This window comes from Rhipicephalus microplus, chromosome 8, assembly GCF_043290135.1.
Source record: "Rhipicephalus microplus isolate Deutch F79 chromosome 8, USDA_Rmic, whole genome shotgun sequence".
NCBI classification, from domain to species: domain Eukaryota; kingdom Metazoa; phylum Arthropoda; class Arachnida; order Ixodida; family Ixodidae; genus Rhipicephalus; species Rhipicephalus microplus.
In genome coordinates this window covers 95,197,012-95,215,864 of record NC_134707.1, presented here as the reverse complement: position 1 = coordinate 95,215,864, position 18,853 = coordinate 95,197,012, and the positions used below count along the sequence as shown (strand labels likewise).

Here is an 18,853-nt window from a genome sequence, read left to right as displayed (position 1 = left end):
CAAGAACGGCGCCAAGACCTACGCTGCTTGCGTCAGTATGTATTTCTGTCTCGGCGAATTCGTCGAAATGGGCAAGTAACGGAGGCGTCTGGAGGCGATGTTTAAGCTCCTGGAAAGCGTGTTCCTGTGGCGTTTCCCACTTGAACTCCGAGTCGGAATTGGTAAGGTTAGTGAGAGGATCGGCGATGCGGGCGAAGTTTTTCACGAACCGCCTATAATAGGCGCACAGGCCCAGAAATCGGCGCACGGCCTTCTTGTCAGTGGGCGGCAAGAAGTCGGCGATGGCGGCTGTTTTCCGTGGATCGGGACGAACTCCAGACTTGCTGATAACGTGCCCCAGAAACAAGAGCTCCTCATACGCCAATCTGCACTTTTCTGGCTTCAGTGTGAGTCCGGACGTCTTGATGGCTTGAAGTACAGCTTCAAGGCGCCGAAGATGCTCGTCGAAACTCGAGGAAAACACGACGACGTCGTCCAAGTACACAAGGCAAGTCTGCCACTTCAATCCTGCCAGTATTGTATCCATAACGCGTTGAAAAGTTGCAGGCGCTGAGCAAAGGCCGAAGGGCATCACCTTAAACTCGAAGAAGCTGTCCGGTGTTATAAACGCCGTCTTCTCTCGGTCTCTTTCGTCGACTTCGATTAGCCAATAGCCAGTCTTGAGGTCCATTGACGCGAAGTACTTGGCGTTATGGAGCCGATCAAGTGCGTCGTCTATTCGTGAGAGAGGATACACGTCCTTTCTTGTGATTTTGTTCAGGCGGCGATAGTCGACGCAGAAACGTAGGGTCCCATCCTTTTTCTTCACTAACACCACGGGGGATGCCCAAGGACTCTTGGACGGCTGGATAATGTCATCTCGCAGCATTTCATCAACTTGTCTCTTCATTGCCTCACGTTCTCGCGTCGAAACCCTGTACGGACTCTGACGGAGTGGTCTGGCATTTTCTTCGGTTATGATTCGATGTTTCGTGATTGGGGTCTGCTGAATTTTCGATGACGACGAAAAGCAATCTTCGTATTGCAGGAGCAGGGCCTTGAGCTGTTCTTGCTTATCGTTCGGATGTCTGGGATTGACGTCGAAAGCTATGGGAGGGGCTTGGTTCCTCTGAGCAGGTCGCGCAGAATCGGCGAGGGCGAAAGCACTGGTGGCTTCCACAATTTCTTCGATGTATGCGACCGCGATTCCTTTGTTCACATGTTTGTACTCATTGCTGAAATTCGTGAGCATAACCGTTGCTTTGCCTCCCCGCAGCTCTGCAATTCCTCTTGCGACGCAAATATTTCGGGTGACCAACAGATGCTGACTGCCTTCAACGACGCCTTGCAAGTCAGGTGATTTAGGAGCGCCGACTGAAATAATGACGCTTGAGCGATGCGGAATGGTGACTTGTTCTTCCAGCACATTCAAGGCATGGTGTCCTGAAGGCGTGCGCGGCGGTAGTGCTTCTTCTGTGGATAACGTTATCGACCTTGTTTTTAGGTTGATGACAGCACCTTGGAGGCATAAGAAGTCCATGCCAAGGATGACATCTCTCGAGCAACGCTGTAGGACTACGAAGTCTGTAGGATAAATACGGCCGTTAATGGTGACTCTCGCTGTGCAGATTCTCTCAGGCGTTACGAGATGACCTGCGGCTGTGCGGATTTCAGGGCCTTTCCAAGCTGTGCTGACTTTCTTTAACTTCGCGGCGAACGACCCACTGATGACAGAATAGTCGGCTCCAGTATCGACGAGAGCAGTCACACTGTGGCCGTCGATAAGAACGTCGAGGTCTCTAGTTCGCCGTCTCGCATTACAGTTAGGGCGTGGCGTCGGGTCACGGCTGCGTCGGCTTGTTCCGCTGCTTCCATGTTGCGTCGTCCGGCCACCTTCGGTAAGTGACCTTTTGCCTTCAGGGCTTTGCCTGGTTGGTGTTGTGTTCAAAAAGCTCCGTCGCGTCGGCGTCGTCGTCGGAGGATCTTCGGTAGTTCGTCGCACAGCAACCGCACCTCCATCGGTTGCTGCCCTTAGTTTCCCGGATATGGGCTAGGAGACCGGCCCCGCGTTGGGCCAGAGTACTGCCGTGGGTGCGGTGACATGCGGCGGCTGGGCGACGGCGAACGGGAAGGACTTCGTGGTGTCCATTGAGTTCCTGTCAGGTAGTCGGCGATGTCACGTGGCCGATCTCCTGGCTGCGGACGTGGTGCATTGACGGCGAAGCCACGCAGTCCCATCTGTCGGTACTGGCAACGGCGGTATGTGTGCCCGGCCTCGCCGCAGTGGTAGCAGAGCGGGCGGTTGTCAGGTGCACGCCAAACGTCCGTTTTCCTCGGTGCACTGCGCTGGCGCGCTGGGGAACGGTAGGACGTCGGTTGGGGTGGTGGCGGCGGTGGCGTCTGGCGACGGAAGTGTGACGGGGCGGCGTTTTGGCGTGGACGGGGAGGAGCGTTGTGGCGCACTGCAGCGGCGTACCTCATAGTGTCTGGCTGGGCAGCGGTGTTTTGGGAATTCGAAGCGATTGCCGGACTTCTTCTCGCACAATGTCGGCGATAGAATCCACATGAGGCTGCGCCGAAGGCAACAGTTTGCGCAGCTCTTCCCGCACGATCGCTCGGATCGTTTCACGCAGGTCGTCGGAGTCACTGGCTTGAGCAGCAGCGCATTCTGGAGTCAGGCGACGATTATACTGTCTGGTGCGCATGTCCAGCGTTTTTTCGATGGTGGTCGCCTCGGATACAAATTCTTGGACTGTGTTCGGTGGATTCCTCATTAGTCCCGCGAAGAGCTCCTGTTTGACCCCTCTCATGAGGAAACGAACTTTCTTTTCCTCAGGCATGTCTCGGTCAGTGTGACGGAATAGGCGGGTCATCTCCTCTGTGAAAATTCCAACCTTTTCATTTGGTAGCTGAACCCGGGTCTCGAGTAGGGCAGCGGCCCTCTCTTTGCGAGCGACGCTTGCGAACGTTTGCAGAAATGCGCCGCAGAAGACATCCCACGTTCGGAGCGTCGACTCCCGATTCTCTAGCCAGGTCCTTGCGGTGTCTTCCAGGTAGAAGTACACACGACGGAGCTTTTCTTCGTTGTCCCAGTGGTTGAGGGCGGCCACACGGTCGTATGTTTCTAGCCAGGTTTCCGGGTCTTCAAACGAGGAGCCATGGAACGTTGGTGGTTCCCTGGGTTGACGAATGATGATCGCGGGCTGGGACGCTCCGGTTGTCATTGTCGCTGCAGTCGAGGTCATGGTCTTGGTCTTCCGCGCCTTGTCTTCTAGAAGGCCGTACTCCGGTGGGAGACCTTGCTGTCGGCGGCTCGTTCGCTGCTCTTGGTTGGCGTCGGTGTCTTCTCCGCGACGGGGGCTGGGTTCACGGCTTGACGGGGGCGTCCGGAACATGAACGAAGCAGCACCTCCACCAGATGTCACGAGGTCGTGACGTGGCCAAAGACAGGAAACTTCGTGTTGGGATTTAACTGTTTATTTGGGTGAACCTGTGCCCGGTAAAGGGAAAGTCTAATTACAGCAGCAGTCTTGCACAGATAGCAGTCTCGGACTGATAGCGGCGAACGCAGCGTCGGCCTTCGATCAACAACTGACAAGCGGCGAAGCGTGTCGGCATTTATACCCTTGCCGTCAAATGTTCTAGCGTTATCGCTGGCAGTGGCGTAGGTTCCAGAACAATCTGTACCGTTCGCACAGTGGGCGTGATCTTATCGAAATGATCTACTACAGTCCGGAACCTTCTCGAAACCTGCAGGCGCGGTTTGCGCCGAGAATTGTGTGGTGTTTCGGAACGATAACAAAAACTTGTGAAATGGAACGTGGCAATACTTTCCTTTCAGCCAGCTCTCGCTATTCCACAACAGCCGCCAGCTTCCAATGAATCTTGTGGGTGATCTTACTGAGCTGACTATTCTATATAATGCAAGAAGTATGACCTCATCCCCAGCAAGGACCTACTTACCCATCGTCAGTCTTCTCTACAGCTGATTGGTCGAGTGGTGAGCTATTGTGCCAATGGTTGTAACCAAGACGAGGTAGAATTCGCCTGATGTCCGACAGACGCCACACCTGAAAATGAACTATTAATAAAGTGCTGTCTCATAATCATATAGTGGTTTTGGGACGTTAAACCCCACATATCAATCATATCAATCAATAAAGTGCTGTCTAATCGTTGCTCCCGGTGCGTGACCTCAACTAATCAGGACTCGTTGTCATTATCCATGCACCTAACTGCTTTAACTAATTATTAACCAGCACGTACAGCAATTCACGAGTAAAGCGCCTTAATTGCATAATGGCCTATGGGAAACAATTACAGCAATTATCACTGCTTCTTATATAAATGTTCACATGCCATAAAGCAGAGCTGGTCTTAAGCTCATTTAGAATAACTGCTATCCTATATGCACAAAAACTAAATAATGACCCGGACACCGTGAACATTAGGGATACATATTTCACATTCGGTATTACTATCAAACATGGTTATTAGTGGTTGACTGTTTTGAAACACAAGCAACAATATGTTTTCATTTATTTTGAGTAACGGCTACATTATACAAACAAAAGCTACATGATTACCAGGCCACCGCGCACATTAGGAATGCATATATTAAATACGGTATCACCATCGAACATGGTTATGAGCTGTTGACTGCTTGAAACATCAGCTACACAATGTATTTAGTTACTTTAGCACGAGTAGATAGCTGAAAGGTTAACTGGTGATGGTCTAAAATTTAGTAATTAAACTGGTCAATTTCAGTCCTTCTCCAAATATTTCCAAAATGCGAAAGTAGTCACTTTTAGGCAACATAAAGGTGCTACAAGCACTGGTAATTCTATGAACTACTGTTCAAGGTTTGCAGTAGAGCGGCCCGTCTATATGTAAGATGAAAAGCCATAAAGTTTAGTGCCATTAGAATTTCGGGAAGAAATTGATAACCACTTGCTGACGATTCTTTTTCTCGCTGCCTCATGATATGCTCTGCATAAGGCAACTTCAAAATAAGCTGTGTCAGGCCACAATTTCGCTACAGCCCGCACATTACTCTGCTTCAGTCACAATGGTGTAGACGTGTAAACACCAAGCTTGTTACTCGATGCGTAGAAGTCGAAAGCAATACGGTCGACATAGAATTGAAGTGTCTCAAATAATACATCAATCAATCAAAATGAAGAACTTCATTATTCACGCGAAGATGAAACATCATTTAACCAACAAGTGTGTGCCCTGTACTGGCAAGAAGTTGAGAAAAGGGTGCTTATTTTATATCATGTTAAAAACCCAGAGTGCGTGAGAAAAGTGTTTGACGTCAGGAATAAAAGGCGTTCTCAACAGAGAAAGGTCGAGAGGATAAAAGAGCGTAGGTTAGGTTTTAACAGATAAACGATGGTGGTTTATTCAGCTCTGTGTGAAGCTTATCCTAAAGGTGCAATGCGCAATGCGTGAATATAAATGATCCATAATTAACGAGAGCTTTGGAATGGTAAACTGTTGGAAAAAACTGAAAGTGTCGTATCCACTCTTCATATATGCATGATTCACCATGGCTGTAAATAGAATCAGTATACCACCGATTAAAACAGTGCATTTTGAACGGGTAACCTAACCATACGGTATATTGATCGGGCTTCAACCAGCCCTGCTCTGACTCATGTAGAAAGTGAGAATCAAGCGTGGGCCAAGAAATAAAGACATCACAATAAGTAACGAGTGTGATCACACTGCGTATGTCATGTCGCTGAAGTGATCTAAGTATATTAGATTTCGGCTTCTTTTTGTTCTTTTTTGTTCTAACCATGCCGAAAAATAAGTTCAGTTGCATGCGTCTCTCTATTCGGCCTCTGTAATGGTTATGGTATGCAGATACGGTACAGCTGTGCTTTTGCCTACCTGAGCATATCTACTTTCTTGGGGGGTGGTTTCAGTTATGGCACGGTGGTGAGAAAATATTCCATTTCGCCACCCTAGAGCTAAAAGGGTGGCGAAATGGAGGCGGAAATGTAGGACCGTGTGCTCAGGTTTCGGTGAACGTTAAAAAACCCCTGGTGGCCGAAATTTCCAGAGCACTCCTCTACGTCGTCTCTCATAATCATATGGTTGTTTTGGGACGGTAATCCCCAGATATCATTCAAGGTGTCTTCCTTGGGAAAATCTACCTTTTTTGCATGCGATGTCTCACAACTCTACAAAACGCTGATCTAAGATACTAAGGCTGCTCCTGGGACAATTCTCACACAGCCTCTTAGCGTTCATGGCGCCGCATTTAGGCTACACGAGGTACCCGCTGGTGGCTGCCGATAGTGAGATAGCGTGTGCGCCAGGGATGACAGCCGCATCTGTAAATTCAAAGTTCATAATCTCTGCTTGAGCTTGAGCTTGTCTCTTTCCACCACATCGCATCTTTTCATGCTTTTTAAAGACGGACGGGGCGTTTTCTCTCTCCTTAAGCATTTGACATCGGTTTAACAGGCAGGAGGATCACATAGCATGCACCATGAGGCAGATGGGCCAGCTCATTCGATTTTTGGTGCAGCCGTGTTTTTCGTCCCCGCTCGCACTCTATTGCGAGTGGGTAGAACGCACAATACGCGAAGAGATCTCGTCAATTTGGACTTAATACAGGACATGACCGAAACGGTGACTGACCATACAATAGCTATCGCAACTATAGCAAAGCCATGCAGCTGAGACCAAGACACAACAGGAGCAGGTTAGAATTCCTTGCAATGAACATTTTTCAGTTCAGTAAGGGGCGTACAGTTATCAGTGATCAGGTTTTGAGCCGCCTAGCGTTCAGCTAGCAAATCGATGACAACTACTAGAACGAATTACTCTCTCATCAATGTTGACGCTTATTGTATGCGCCTAGATAGGCTAGCATTGAACAGAAAACCTTTTGGTCCTGTGTCCAACATGGACGGTGAAGAATGAACAGAAGGCCTCACTGTTCGGTACCTTGCCCATTAGGCCTCTCCGGTGACTCGCTCAGCATCTTTTACAGAAAAAGGCTACTTATGTAGTCGTAAAATTTACCTTTGAATTCGTCAAACAGCTGATTTCACACTGAGAACTGCCAGCGGAGGCAGCAGGTCAGGCTCGGCTTGATGTTCGCAGGAGGGTGAAGGCCATCCCTGAAGATCACGGGAGCTAAGTGGTTGCTTTCTTACCTGCTTCCTAATACTGGCTTCAACCCGCTATGGAGGACTGGCTAGAAAAGCGGCGCTGAAGTATACTTAGACGTTATTCTTAGCATTATGATGATGATGATCATGACCTATATATAAGGTTCACTTTCGTTCTGGGGGACCCGACAAGGAACGAATAACTAACCCTTTGTTTGTCATGTGACATACAACTGTGCAAACACTTTTTGGCATATTAAATGAAAGCACATATAAAAGAAATGTGCAGAAAACTTGTAAATCTTATGTTTAAATATGCGAAAAAATTATTGTCCACATATGTGGATACTACGAACTTTGGTTACCATAGGTGAAACCGTTTGAAGCAGTTTGTGGACCCATTTCTCTCTACGCACAGTTAGGGTTCGCATTTTTCACACTGCGTACGTGTCTGCCGTTTGCATTCTAGCATTTTGCTCCCGTTGAGCATTTCGCTGGGCGATTTTTATAGGCATGTCATTGGACTCGTCATTGGAGCTGTCCATATCAAAATGTTCGCTTCCGCTGGGCCACTCGAAAAGTATGGCAGCCTGTATATTATTGTCACTTAGTCCACGTCTGAAACGAAGAAAACAAAGCCGTAACGCAAGTTTATAAAAAATCTTACTGAAGTAAGTCAGCGATTCTTGGCTGATCCCCCTGAGTGGATACTAGTCATGACTGTGAAATTATCATCATCATCATCATCATCATCATCATCATTTAAATAACTATGGCTCTCTGACCGAAAAGAACCTTGATGGATTGCGAAGCAGCAGTGGTGCGCACGGCGTTGACCCGGTTGAAACAAGGGCCGACGCGGTTGCTTGAAAAACGGTCTGAAGCGAAACTCAGTGTAGCGTTTATTATGCCTAGTTCACACTGAAACATCCGCTTTCTACAGCGACCGGAACTCCCCTGCCGCCGAAACGCAGCGTTGTTCGCACTGGACGCGCCCCGCGCCGCCGAATATGCCATCTACCACGGGGCGAACGCGGGATAAATGCGCTGTCACCCGGTTGTTGTCGCGGCTCGCAAACGCCACTACGCTATCCGTTGGTGTATACTTGAACGATTCTCGTACGCAAGAAGCAAGAGAAGACAGTACTGCTTACTTTGCTGGCAAGTGGCTGTCTTGTAATGCACGAAGAGCAGAAAAACCACCGACGCCAGCGGCGTTGGTGGTTTCGTTTTGCTCTGCAAGACCGCAACAAGCTAGGTCACGCCAACAGCAAGCTCGGTCACCTTTTTCACGATATACGGAAGCGAAGTAGGCACAGAGTAGGTTAAACTCCCGTTGGTTTCAACATTCAGTTACGGGCACTGCGACATAACAAGTGAGTAGGGCTTAGCCGCCATTTTTCAAAATTCCTTGACTAGCGCTCCTATTGGTCCGCGGTGACCGATTCGGCGGCAGACGCCGCAAAAATCGGTCCGAGAGCGATCGGCGCGGAGAGGGCCCTTTCGGCGGATCTCGCCGCCGCCGAACCGGATTCGGAGCACTTTCGGCGGCCGGACTGCTCAGTGTGAACGTGGCCTTAGAGTAAACATTTGTTTGAAACGCAAACCCGAGAGGCCTGAGGCGTTGAAGACGCACTCGGCTTTCTTGGCTCGCGTCTTGTCGGTGTAAGCCGCGCGCCGTCTGTATTCTTAAACACGATCAGCGTTCTTGAATCGCGCCTCGTCGGTGTCGCTGGTCTTCCACTGCCGACGCTCGCGTTTGGCTTCCCTTGCTTGCGCCTCGTCGGTGTGGACATCGCGAACGCGACTGGCTTCGCAAACCCTGGCAAACCAAGGGCAGCCGGGAAAGGTACGCGCACATTAGCGGGAAGCATGCGGCAACAGCGTCCCACCTATTGGCGCGATCGTGCGGCAAGCAGCGGTGCGCTGGGCACATTGTCGGCGCCGAGAAATTCTGGAGGTGCTCGCAGCATGCGCACCCACTGGCTTACATATTCTTCTCGCCGACAGATGGAGAGAGATGGCGCTGCTGAGATGATGCCCACGTGAGGAGTTAGCTCTAGTATTGTGCTTGGTGGAGAGAGTGACGCGAGAGAGTGCTGACTCGCGCCGAGGGCACGGCAGGCGAGAGATAGAGAGACGTAACCGCACACTGCTACGAGGGCGGGAGCTACTTAGCACCGCTCCAACACCTGCGGCGAGAGGAGCGGTGTGTACGGAGGGACAGCCTTACACAGGCTAGTCGAGGAGCTGCTTCGCATCTAAAATACGCATTTCACCACGTTACACAGAAACTTCCGTGAATAGCCATGCTGCAGCAACGCGGCCTCTACTACCATGCATCGTTCCCCTGACACTTCACTCAACTGTGTAGGCCTGCCATACAAACACGTAGACGCGGCCACAACGACTTTTAGTAGAAAACGTAAGATGCTCGCATTGCAAGAACTCTTGCATAAAAACAAGATACGCCCTTTTTCTTTATACTTACACAATATATCAAACACATTTTTCGGCATTTATGGCAAACCTATAAAAAACGCAGGCAACTACCTTGAGGCATAACTTGCGAAGAATGCCATGCTTCTGTGGCCATTTGCAGGTGCGCCTTGAAAAGCTATTGCCATTTGGTGGCATTTTTATGAAACACCATAATAGCGCTCATATTGGAACTCAATTTTACAGTGAACAGTTCGCTAGAATCGTCGCACTGAGCTCGTATGTTTTGTCTACATATGTGGACACTGGATACCATTGAATAATGATGACGATGATGATGCCTCCACTGTGTAGCTTGCTCACTCAGAGGGATAGGTAAAGCTTTGTGGTAAATGGGGTGGTTTTTCTGTGTCTTCTGCCTTTTACCTCATTGCTAATAACCAATTCAGGGTGTTCGCCCAGTTATAGGTGATTGTTTTAGTATGTTCTTTGTACTCGCATAAGCAAAATCAACTCATACAACTAAATTAGCTATGAATTATCAATAATAAAGTATTTAAAAGACGGTTAAGTGAGCAAAATATTCCGTAAAGCGAATTTGAACTTCTGATTTCAGCAGATGGTAATCATTACAAACTGCATGAATAAGTGGCAACCAACTTTCAGGTTTAGCCAAGAAAGGGCTCCGTTAAAGAATCACGTATAAGCCAAGTCATTTGCGAAAATTCTAGAATAATCAAGGTGAGTTTGCTATGAAAATTTACAAATTCTTCAACATTTCACTGAATAAATAAAAACAAAATTTAGAGAATGCTTCACATTCGTCTGAAAGAACAGATCGCGGTAGCGTAATCAGGCCTCGTGCACATCGCCATCTCAACTGCTAGCCTGCTTCAGATTTGAGAGCATGCCTCAACCATGCCGTGAGGAAATGATTGACTGTACGCGGGAGATTGATTATTTCATTGTATATATAAATGCCTATTGCGAGCACAAATATTAGTTGCCAATTACTCCATAATTTTACCTTTTGCAAATATTCGATAGGCCCACTACGTGTGCATAAACAACACGTAAACTGTTCACTTTATTTATGATTATGCTGTTGATTAGGCTTAGATATGTCTGAGAACATTGTAACGGCTTAGCCATTAGGACGCCAACTCGCTGATCATCTACCATATTTTGGAACCTGGCACAATTCTGCGCTTCTGCCACGCAATGTCAAGAAAATAAGCGTTAATTTAAGGACTACTCAATTTGTTAGAAACAGCACTACTTGTCAGTGTATTTGCCACGCATATGTGATGCGTTAAGTACACTCCTTCAACAAGATGGAATTTATATAGTTTTTTTTACGTGTTCTCAGCAAGTTTGGCGGCTGTGCGGTAAAGCTTCCGTTTGCTACGCTAACGGCCTGGTTTTAGTCGTCATTCAGACTCGTAAGCTTTTATTTATTTTTTACTTGCATCTTTCTCAATTTTTTGGTTATCGGGATGTTGGTTTTCCGCTCACAACCAATGGCACTGACATTGACGACGCTGACATCGAAATTTTGCAAAATCAGCTGTTCAACATGTCGTGCAGCAACACCAGGCCTACGCGCAAACCGCAGCACAGTCACAGCAAAAGCTGAGGACTGGCCTTCCGAAAGCCATTTTAATGCTATATTGTTAAAGACGTCATTGTCACGGATTGGGCCGAAGAGATGATTGATAAGTTGCATCGTACAGAAGAAAGTTAATGAGGACAAGAAGGTTAAAACATACACATTCAGTGCCTACAAACAACTTTTTTATTGCTTAAATTGCAAGGTTTCTTGTAGCATAAAAGATAAATAAATGACAGAAAGGTGATTACAATAAAACCTGCAATGAAAACGGTGCGTTGCTTGAATAGATCAACTTGCAAGATTAGATCAAGAAGAAATGATGTAAGCTACGGCAGACCATCAAGACATGTGCAGCGAAATCCACTACAAATGTGCGCATGCACAGAGATTCTAAAGACCACTTAAAAGCAGAACAAAACCAATCAGAGAGTTGCAACATATTTAGGCAAGTAAAAAATATGCGTGTTACACAAAATCTTGAGTCTTGTACAGCCATGTTTTAAGCCCGTACTACTGTGCAAGGACAAGAAGAGGCGCGAGGAAGACGTGTGAAGTGACTATACAGCCAATGGCAGTTCAATAGCAAGCATAGGCCCTGCAGTTTCTTAGCGAATAATACCATTGATTTGCGAGGCACGAGTGTGAGCGCTATATAATATCTGAAGCTTGGCCGTAAGTGCCTGTAGAACAACAGTGTGGTACAGCAGAAGTTGTACCGAGGAATTCTGCGTGGCAATAAAGTGTCGTGCCGCAGAGTCACGCTTAATTTTAAAGATCCTGTGCAGCAAAAACTTCCTCTGTCGGAGCACCGTTCATTGTGGTTGCAATCTTTGCTATCTAATTTTATAAAAAAACAGTACGTAGGTATCCCTATGGTACATGTGTACGATCAGGTCAACGTACATTTTATTAATGGAGCTGGGTAATGTTTTGTAACAGCGTAATAAAGGTTAGATATTTACTTCCATGATTCGGGAAGTTATGTGAAAACGTCGTTCGACCACGGAAGATGCGCTAACGAATGCCACCTATTATATCATCGCACCGTAGCACGTGCACTTCATTTATATAAAACTGATGTCCATGTTTTGAGCTTTCTACTCATTTTACCTCAAATATAGAAGCATAAACATTTTTCGAGTTCGTACGGATCTATGTTGCTAGCAGCAATAAAAAGAGAAGATAAGATCTTCTGTAGTCAATCTCTTGTATGTTGTGTGTTTTACTCTCCTAACTACGAACTTAATTGCACCTCAGACTATATTTTAGCCTTTAAGCGTCTTTGGCCTTGTGCAATTGGTAACCACCTGATGTGCACACCACTTTTATAATAAAGAAAAACAACTTTAATGATCTCGTAACGCTTGACTCGAGACCGAAAAAATATCGCATGACAAATACTCCCTCACTACTTCTGTGGCAACTAACTGCGTGTTTAGAAAAAGGGGATAATGATTTATAGTACTAGGTACTCTGCTATAGAAGAGCAAAGGCCATCCCAAATCAAAGGAAGAAACCATAGGCCAAGTGTGCGGGATCTGTCGATTTTTGACAAAATCAGTTCTATTATCAGCCAGACTACGCCTATTGCAGGGAAAAGCCCTCTTCCACGTTCCACCAGTCCACTCGCTCATGTGCTTGCTGCTGCTCCTATGTCTCGTGCCCAAACTTTCTAATCTCATGTGCCCACCTAACTTTCCGTCTCCACTTCACCTGCTAACCTTCTCTTGAAGTCCAGTCCGTGATCTTTAGTGACCAGTGGTTATCTTGCCTTCGCGCTACGTGCCCGCGCATGTTCATTTCTTCTTCTTCGTTTGGACTTTAATATTCTTCACACGCTTTTGTTCCCTGATACAGTCTGCACTATTTTGTGCCTTCAGGTTACACCTGTGAATTTTGTTTCCATTGTTCGCTGCGTAGTCTCCATTCAAGTTGAATCCTCTTTGCAATCTTTTAGTTTCTGATTGATTGATTTGTGGGGTTCAACGGCCCAAAACAACCATAAGAATCCTCTAGTTTCTGCTTCGTAGGTTAGTGCCGATAAGTTACAGCAATTATACGTTCCTGTTCGAAAATACTGGCAATTTACATTCATTATTTGAGAATGATTGTTGAATGTGCTCCACCAATTCTTATTCTAGTTACTTCAATGTCGTGGTTCTGCTCCGTAGTGCTACCTGTCCTAAGTAGTCGTACTTTTAAATGCGAAGCATTTCACTATCTATCTATCTATCTATCTATCTATCTATCTATCTATCTATCTATCTATCTATCTATCTATCTATCTATCTATCTATCTATCTATCTATCTATCTATCTATCTATCTATCTATCTATCTATCTATCTGTGTGTCTGTCTGTCTGTTTGTTTGTCCGTCCGTCCGTCCGTCTAGCCTCCTACGACTTCTAGCTCTCCTGGCCGTTTCGACAATGGTATCAATACTAAATTGGGTATGGCATAACATGACTGTATGAAGAACACATTTGACTAGTCATAACATAAACAATAATGATATGTATGTCATGAATGACATGATTCTCATGCCATAGTCTTCCTGCTCTTGCGGTGGTCTCATGCACAAAATGCGTTGAAAAACTGGTGTGGCATGACATGACAACATGGCGAACACAAGCGACAGACTCTCACATCAAAATCATGACATGCGTGTCATGTAAAAACATGACTACATGCCACACTCATGATGAGCTCGCGGCCGTTTCGCTAGCTTCTCATGAACCAAATTCGATATTGCGAGGCGTTAATGGATGACGAAGTTATGTGACTGGTGCAAACATGGTAATCATGAGATGCGTGTCATGTAAAAACATGACTACGTGCTACGCTCATCATGCGCTCGCGGCAGTTTCGCTAATTTTAATGTACCAAACTTGGTACTACTTGACGCGAAGAGACGACCTAGGTAAATGCAGGTCCAAACATGACGATCATGACATGGGTGTCATGTAATAACATGACTACGTCCCGCACTCATAATGCACTCGCGGCCGTTTCGCTAGCTTCACACATGCCAAAATTTAGTATTACCTCACGTGAATGGATGACGAATGTATGTGACTGGTGCAAACATGATAATCATGAGATGCGTGTCATGTAAGAACATTATTAGACGCCACACTCAAGGTGCCCATTCACTTCGACGTGAGCCGGCGCGCGTGCGTGCCGACGTTCGTTTTATTGCGTCATGTCCGTGATGCCACGCAACGCGCCGATATCTCTCTATATTGAAGATAAGTGGATCTGCCCACTGGTTTTTTGTGTGGATCTGCATGACATATACTCGCAGGCGTGCGCAGCGCTGCGTTGCTTTGACGCATGCACGTTTGAGCGCACACAGCGTCCCTGCGTCACGAAGAGAGGCAGACGTAGCGCTGTCTAAGTAACGTCATCAGCGCGAAATGCAGCATGTCGCCTTTCGCGCCGGTTGCCGCCGGGTCATGCCGACAGACGCTGGTCGCGCCGGTCGCGCCTTGTGTCACATTTAAGAGTGTTCGCGTTTTTCAAGCCTGGCGTCGCTGCGCCCAGCTTGCGCGTGCATCAACGTTGCGTCGGAGTATATTGGGCCTTTCACGACGTGCTCGCCGCCGTTGCGCCAGCTCTACATGTAACAAATTTGTTATCACGAGAAATGAATAGACGACGAAGGTAAATGACACGTCCAAACCTGATAATCATAATATGTGTTTCCTGTAAAACTTGACTACATGGTACGCTCATAGCGTTCTCGCAGCCGTTTCACTAATTTCACATATACCAAGTTTGGTAGTACATGAAGTGAATTGACGACGAATGTAGATGACCCGTCCAAACATAATAATCACGATATGTTTGTCCTGTAAAACATGATTACATGTTACTCTCATAGCATGCTCACGGCCATTTCGCTAGCTTCATATATACCCAAGTTGGTATCAGGTGACGTTAATAGACGACGAAGGTAAATGAAGTTTCCAAACATGATAACCATGACACCAGAGTCGTGTATGACATAATTTACCTCCGCCTTTTAACGTCATGCTGACTTGTGACCTATCACCCTTCCTCATTCGTCCTTTGAATATCATCAATTTCCACATACGTGGGATCTGCCATTTTTTTACACTATCTCGAAGAAATGTTCCCTTCCGGGGTTGTTGTGCATTTTTTGCTTCAAAACTTTCTGTTTCAAAAATAGGCAGAAAATCTGAAAGGCGAAGAAAAAAGAACCAATTTATGGTCGCAGAGAAAATATCAATTTCACACTTCTCTTCAGATTATGACGCATCAGTCCGTACCACTGTTTTCATTGACGTATATACGAAGTAATTCCTTATTATAGCTCATAAAAAGCTGGGTGGCATTAGCTTTGAATTTTTGGTAAGATATAATCAAACTGCGTTTTAATAGCATTCCTCCTTTAACTGATTGAAAGCCCGACATGAATTCGAGCACTTGATACGTCCAAAAAAACGCTGTTTATCTAGAATTTGGGCCGCATGAAATTTCAGCCAGACTTTTCCAAAAAAAAAAAAACAGTCAAGACGGGCAACAAAAACGTATTCTAAGGGCCTTACCGTAGAATATTACTGCTCGAGAAATGACTGTGCCACTAATACTTTAAAACGGCTAGAAAGTTAGGGAAGCCTTGAATGCAGATGGGAGATCTTGATTGCGACAAACTCAGAAGATGGTTTGTCTCTCGATGACTTCCAGCGAATTTATCTGATAAGCAGGTGCCCCAGCATATACCGCGCGCACAAACTCAAGCAGCGGGCGAACGTACAAGAGAGAGAAGAGTTTGTCTCCACATACCTAACCGATTATTACTGATTTACATTCAAAAAGTCCAAGAACAAACAAACCCCTACCCTACTACCCTTCTTCGTCTATACAGTTCGGGTCACGAGCAATTTTATAGATTCTCCACCCGGATAATTTCACTGACAGTTCCCTAATATTCCTTATCATCCTTTCACAAATTCTCCCCACGATGAATAACTCCCAGCTGCAATTTTCACCTTATTTGCACGAGTGTACAGCAGTCTCAAACTAAAGTGTCTGAAAAGACTCGACTTCAGTTCACGACTATCTGTCTTGGGCGTTACTTTATTGGGCGTTACTTCCTCTATACTACACTCACCGTTATGAACTGTCAGAGCCTATGTGCCAGTGAACATAGATGGCGTTTCGTCCGAGGCTTGTAGATACTTGTATAAACGTGCACATGAGTACTACAAGTTCTAGATCACGTGAGTCGTATTGAGGCAGAGAACTTGGGATGCCACAAGTATATTACATAATGCAATAAATGAAAATAAGAAGTGGCGAAGTGCGCCTCCAGAATTTGAACCTGCGACCCCTCACTTCGTCGCCTGCCGCTCTAGGCAGCTTAGCCATGTGGCGCTCATTTTTTTGAATGCTAACGGTGTGCATAAAAACGCTGGAGATGCGCTAACATAGGAGGTGCTATCCAATGTATGATAGCCAACCGGAAGTCTTTCTGCTGAACCTCTCTGACTTCTACCTTTCTGTTTGCTTTCTTCATTGCTTCATGAACTAGAAGCGAAAGTTCGCCAGTTTGTGGTTCATGTTTAGAACACTTACTCTTTGATAGATGCATTATAAGGGGCCTTTTTCTGTACCCATTAACGATGTGGAACTGCAGCGCAGCAACATTTCGAATGCCACAGGAGGCGCAGGTGCATCACTTTGTGTACTACAGGTTTCACGAGGCGGCACTGGCGTAATCAATACTTTTAGCGTGAATCAAACAGGAAGTATCCACTGTGACTATGCTCAGTTCTCATTCGTCTTGTCTATACCTGCGCGTTTTCGAGCGTCATTTTTTATGTTTGTGCAGCGTGGTTCGAGTGTCAAGCTGCGACAGCTGATATTTCGCCCTGGTCCTGTGAGCGGCTCTTTTTAGTTCATTTTTCGCGCCTCAGAGAAGCTCCTAAAATACCACTTTGCTTTCTCTTAATCGTGTGACTAACTAATTTGTTGCTACCTTAATCACCCCTTGCCACTCGCGGTGACATTGTTACTTTTTCTACTGAGCTTTTCTTGGCTCACACTGCATAGCTCTATGTTAGTGTTTTCCAGTCCTCCCGAACTTTCGTCAAGCATTTTTCAATGTGGAATTGGTATCAGTCAGTGTTGACTACTTTTGTCAAGCACAAAGTTCTTTTGGTTATCTATGGCGTATCTTAGCTTATTTTATTGGCTCAAGAAAACAGCAGCAGATAGTAATAGCTTGTGATTTAGAGGGTACGGCTACTCTGCAGCCCGCTGACAAAAGAGGCTGAACTACATTTTTTGACATATCTTCGACATCAGTTAGTATCTTAACCTCAATGCCGAAAACAATGATTTACGGACTTTTTGTATGCTGGACTTTGCTCGCTAGTGCAAAGTGTTGCGATTTGACACTTTTGGAATAATAGTTTCAAAACAAATTTAGGATTTTTTTTCAAAATGTTTCCGTCGCAAAGACTCATTTTTCGTACCCACGCCTCGTGTTAGGTACGCTGAGAGCATACAACCCTTTAGCGTTTCTATGCACTTCGATAGGCTGCCTCGAAGTGCACTGCGACACCGGACAAAACAAAAGTTAGAATAGGTTCTTCGGCAAATCGCCCTAAATGAAGTAGTTGTTCTCTTTCCTGTATCGTTTTTTTTGTATTTTGTTATATAAGAAAATACATGGCTTCAACGATTGTTGCCTTCCGCTGCTGCCAGACACTGCCGCTCAAGCCTTATGTGGCTTCGGCAGGCCTGATTTCAGCAACACTTTCTAATGAAATGAGCAATGAATAATAAAAATATTTGCAGAACCCAGAACGATGATTTTGGTATTCTATTCGATTTGTGCGTCTCTATTGCTTTCGCAAGGTTACAATATGAAATGCGCTTCAGCGCGCCGTGGCGTCCACCTATTCTCGCAAGCATTGCTGTCTGCTTTTGAACATGAGTCCCGCTTTGAACATTGAAACGTAACTAGACTTTGTGTACCACAGTGCACAGTTAGCAAGTAGGGACCCACTACGCACCCATCTACGCAATACGCTATCCAAATCAGAACTGTGGAGAATGCATGTCCTCGTAGACTACCGTATATAATGACTGCCATAGCACATGTTAAGTAGGACGATGTTTTCCTATTTGTGATAGCAATTATATGAACATTCTTAGCTGAATTTTGCCGCCAGCGTCGGAGTCGCCATCATTCATCGTATACGTATACGCATCTATATGTATGAAAACGCGAGAACTAAAAATAATAAAGAAAAAGTCTCTGTGTGCTGAATTGAGCGTCCGACCTTTCGTTCCTGAGCACATGGCGTCAGCCATTGAAAGACAAAGGATCACCTTCTTCAACGTTGAAACGGCGAGCTAGTTATATCTACCACGGGGGAAATCGCGTGTTTTTAGCATTACTCGCTAGATGGCACGAAAAGTGCACTCGCCGTAGTGGTTGGTGCCTAGGTCGTCGCGATGCGCCGACGCACGCTCATCTCCCACGCGTGCTTTGCTGCGCGGAGGGAAAGAGCCTTTTCCGCGCACTTACCCTGTTGTGGGGGAAAATTCGTGCCTTCGGTTTTGGTCTGAACAATCGCGTTTAGTTACAGGTGGCACAAGATTACTCTGCGCGCACGACAGGCCCCGTTCATGAAAGGGGTGCGCTGTTCGAAC

At 46.2% G+C, this 18,853-nt stretch overlaps 2 protein-coding genes across 5 annotated transcripts in view; one reads left to right on the top strand and one right to left on the bottom strand.

Moving 5' to 3' along the window:
• The window catches only part of LOC142769266 (uncharacterized), a 69,180-nt gene extending 64,770 nt beyond the window's left edge, over positions 1–4,410 (bottom strand). For all 3 annotated transcript variants that reach the window (XM_075872355.1, XM_075872357.1, XM_075872356.1), the window contains exon 1: positions 3,943–4,410. In XM_075872355.1, coding sequence (XP_075728470.1) covers positions 3,943–3,946 — 4 coding nt within the window. In that variant the 5' untranslated portion in view covers positions 3,947–4,410. The remainder of the gene's footprint in view (positions 1–3,942) is intronic.
• Positions 1–18,853, top strand: part of LOC119165676 (uncharacterized) — a 234,397-nt gene that overhangs the window by 50,741 nt on the left and 164,803 nt on the right. The window lies entirely within an intron of this gene.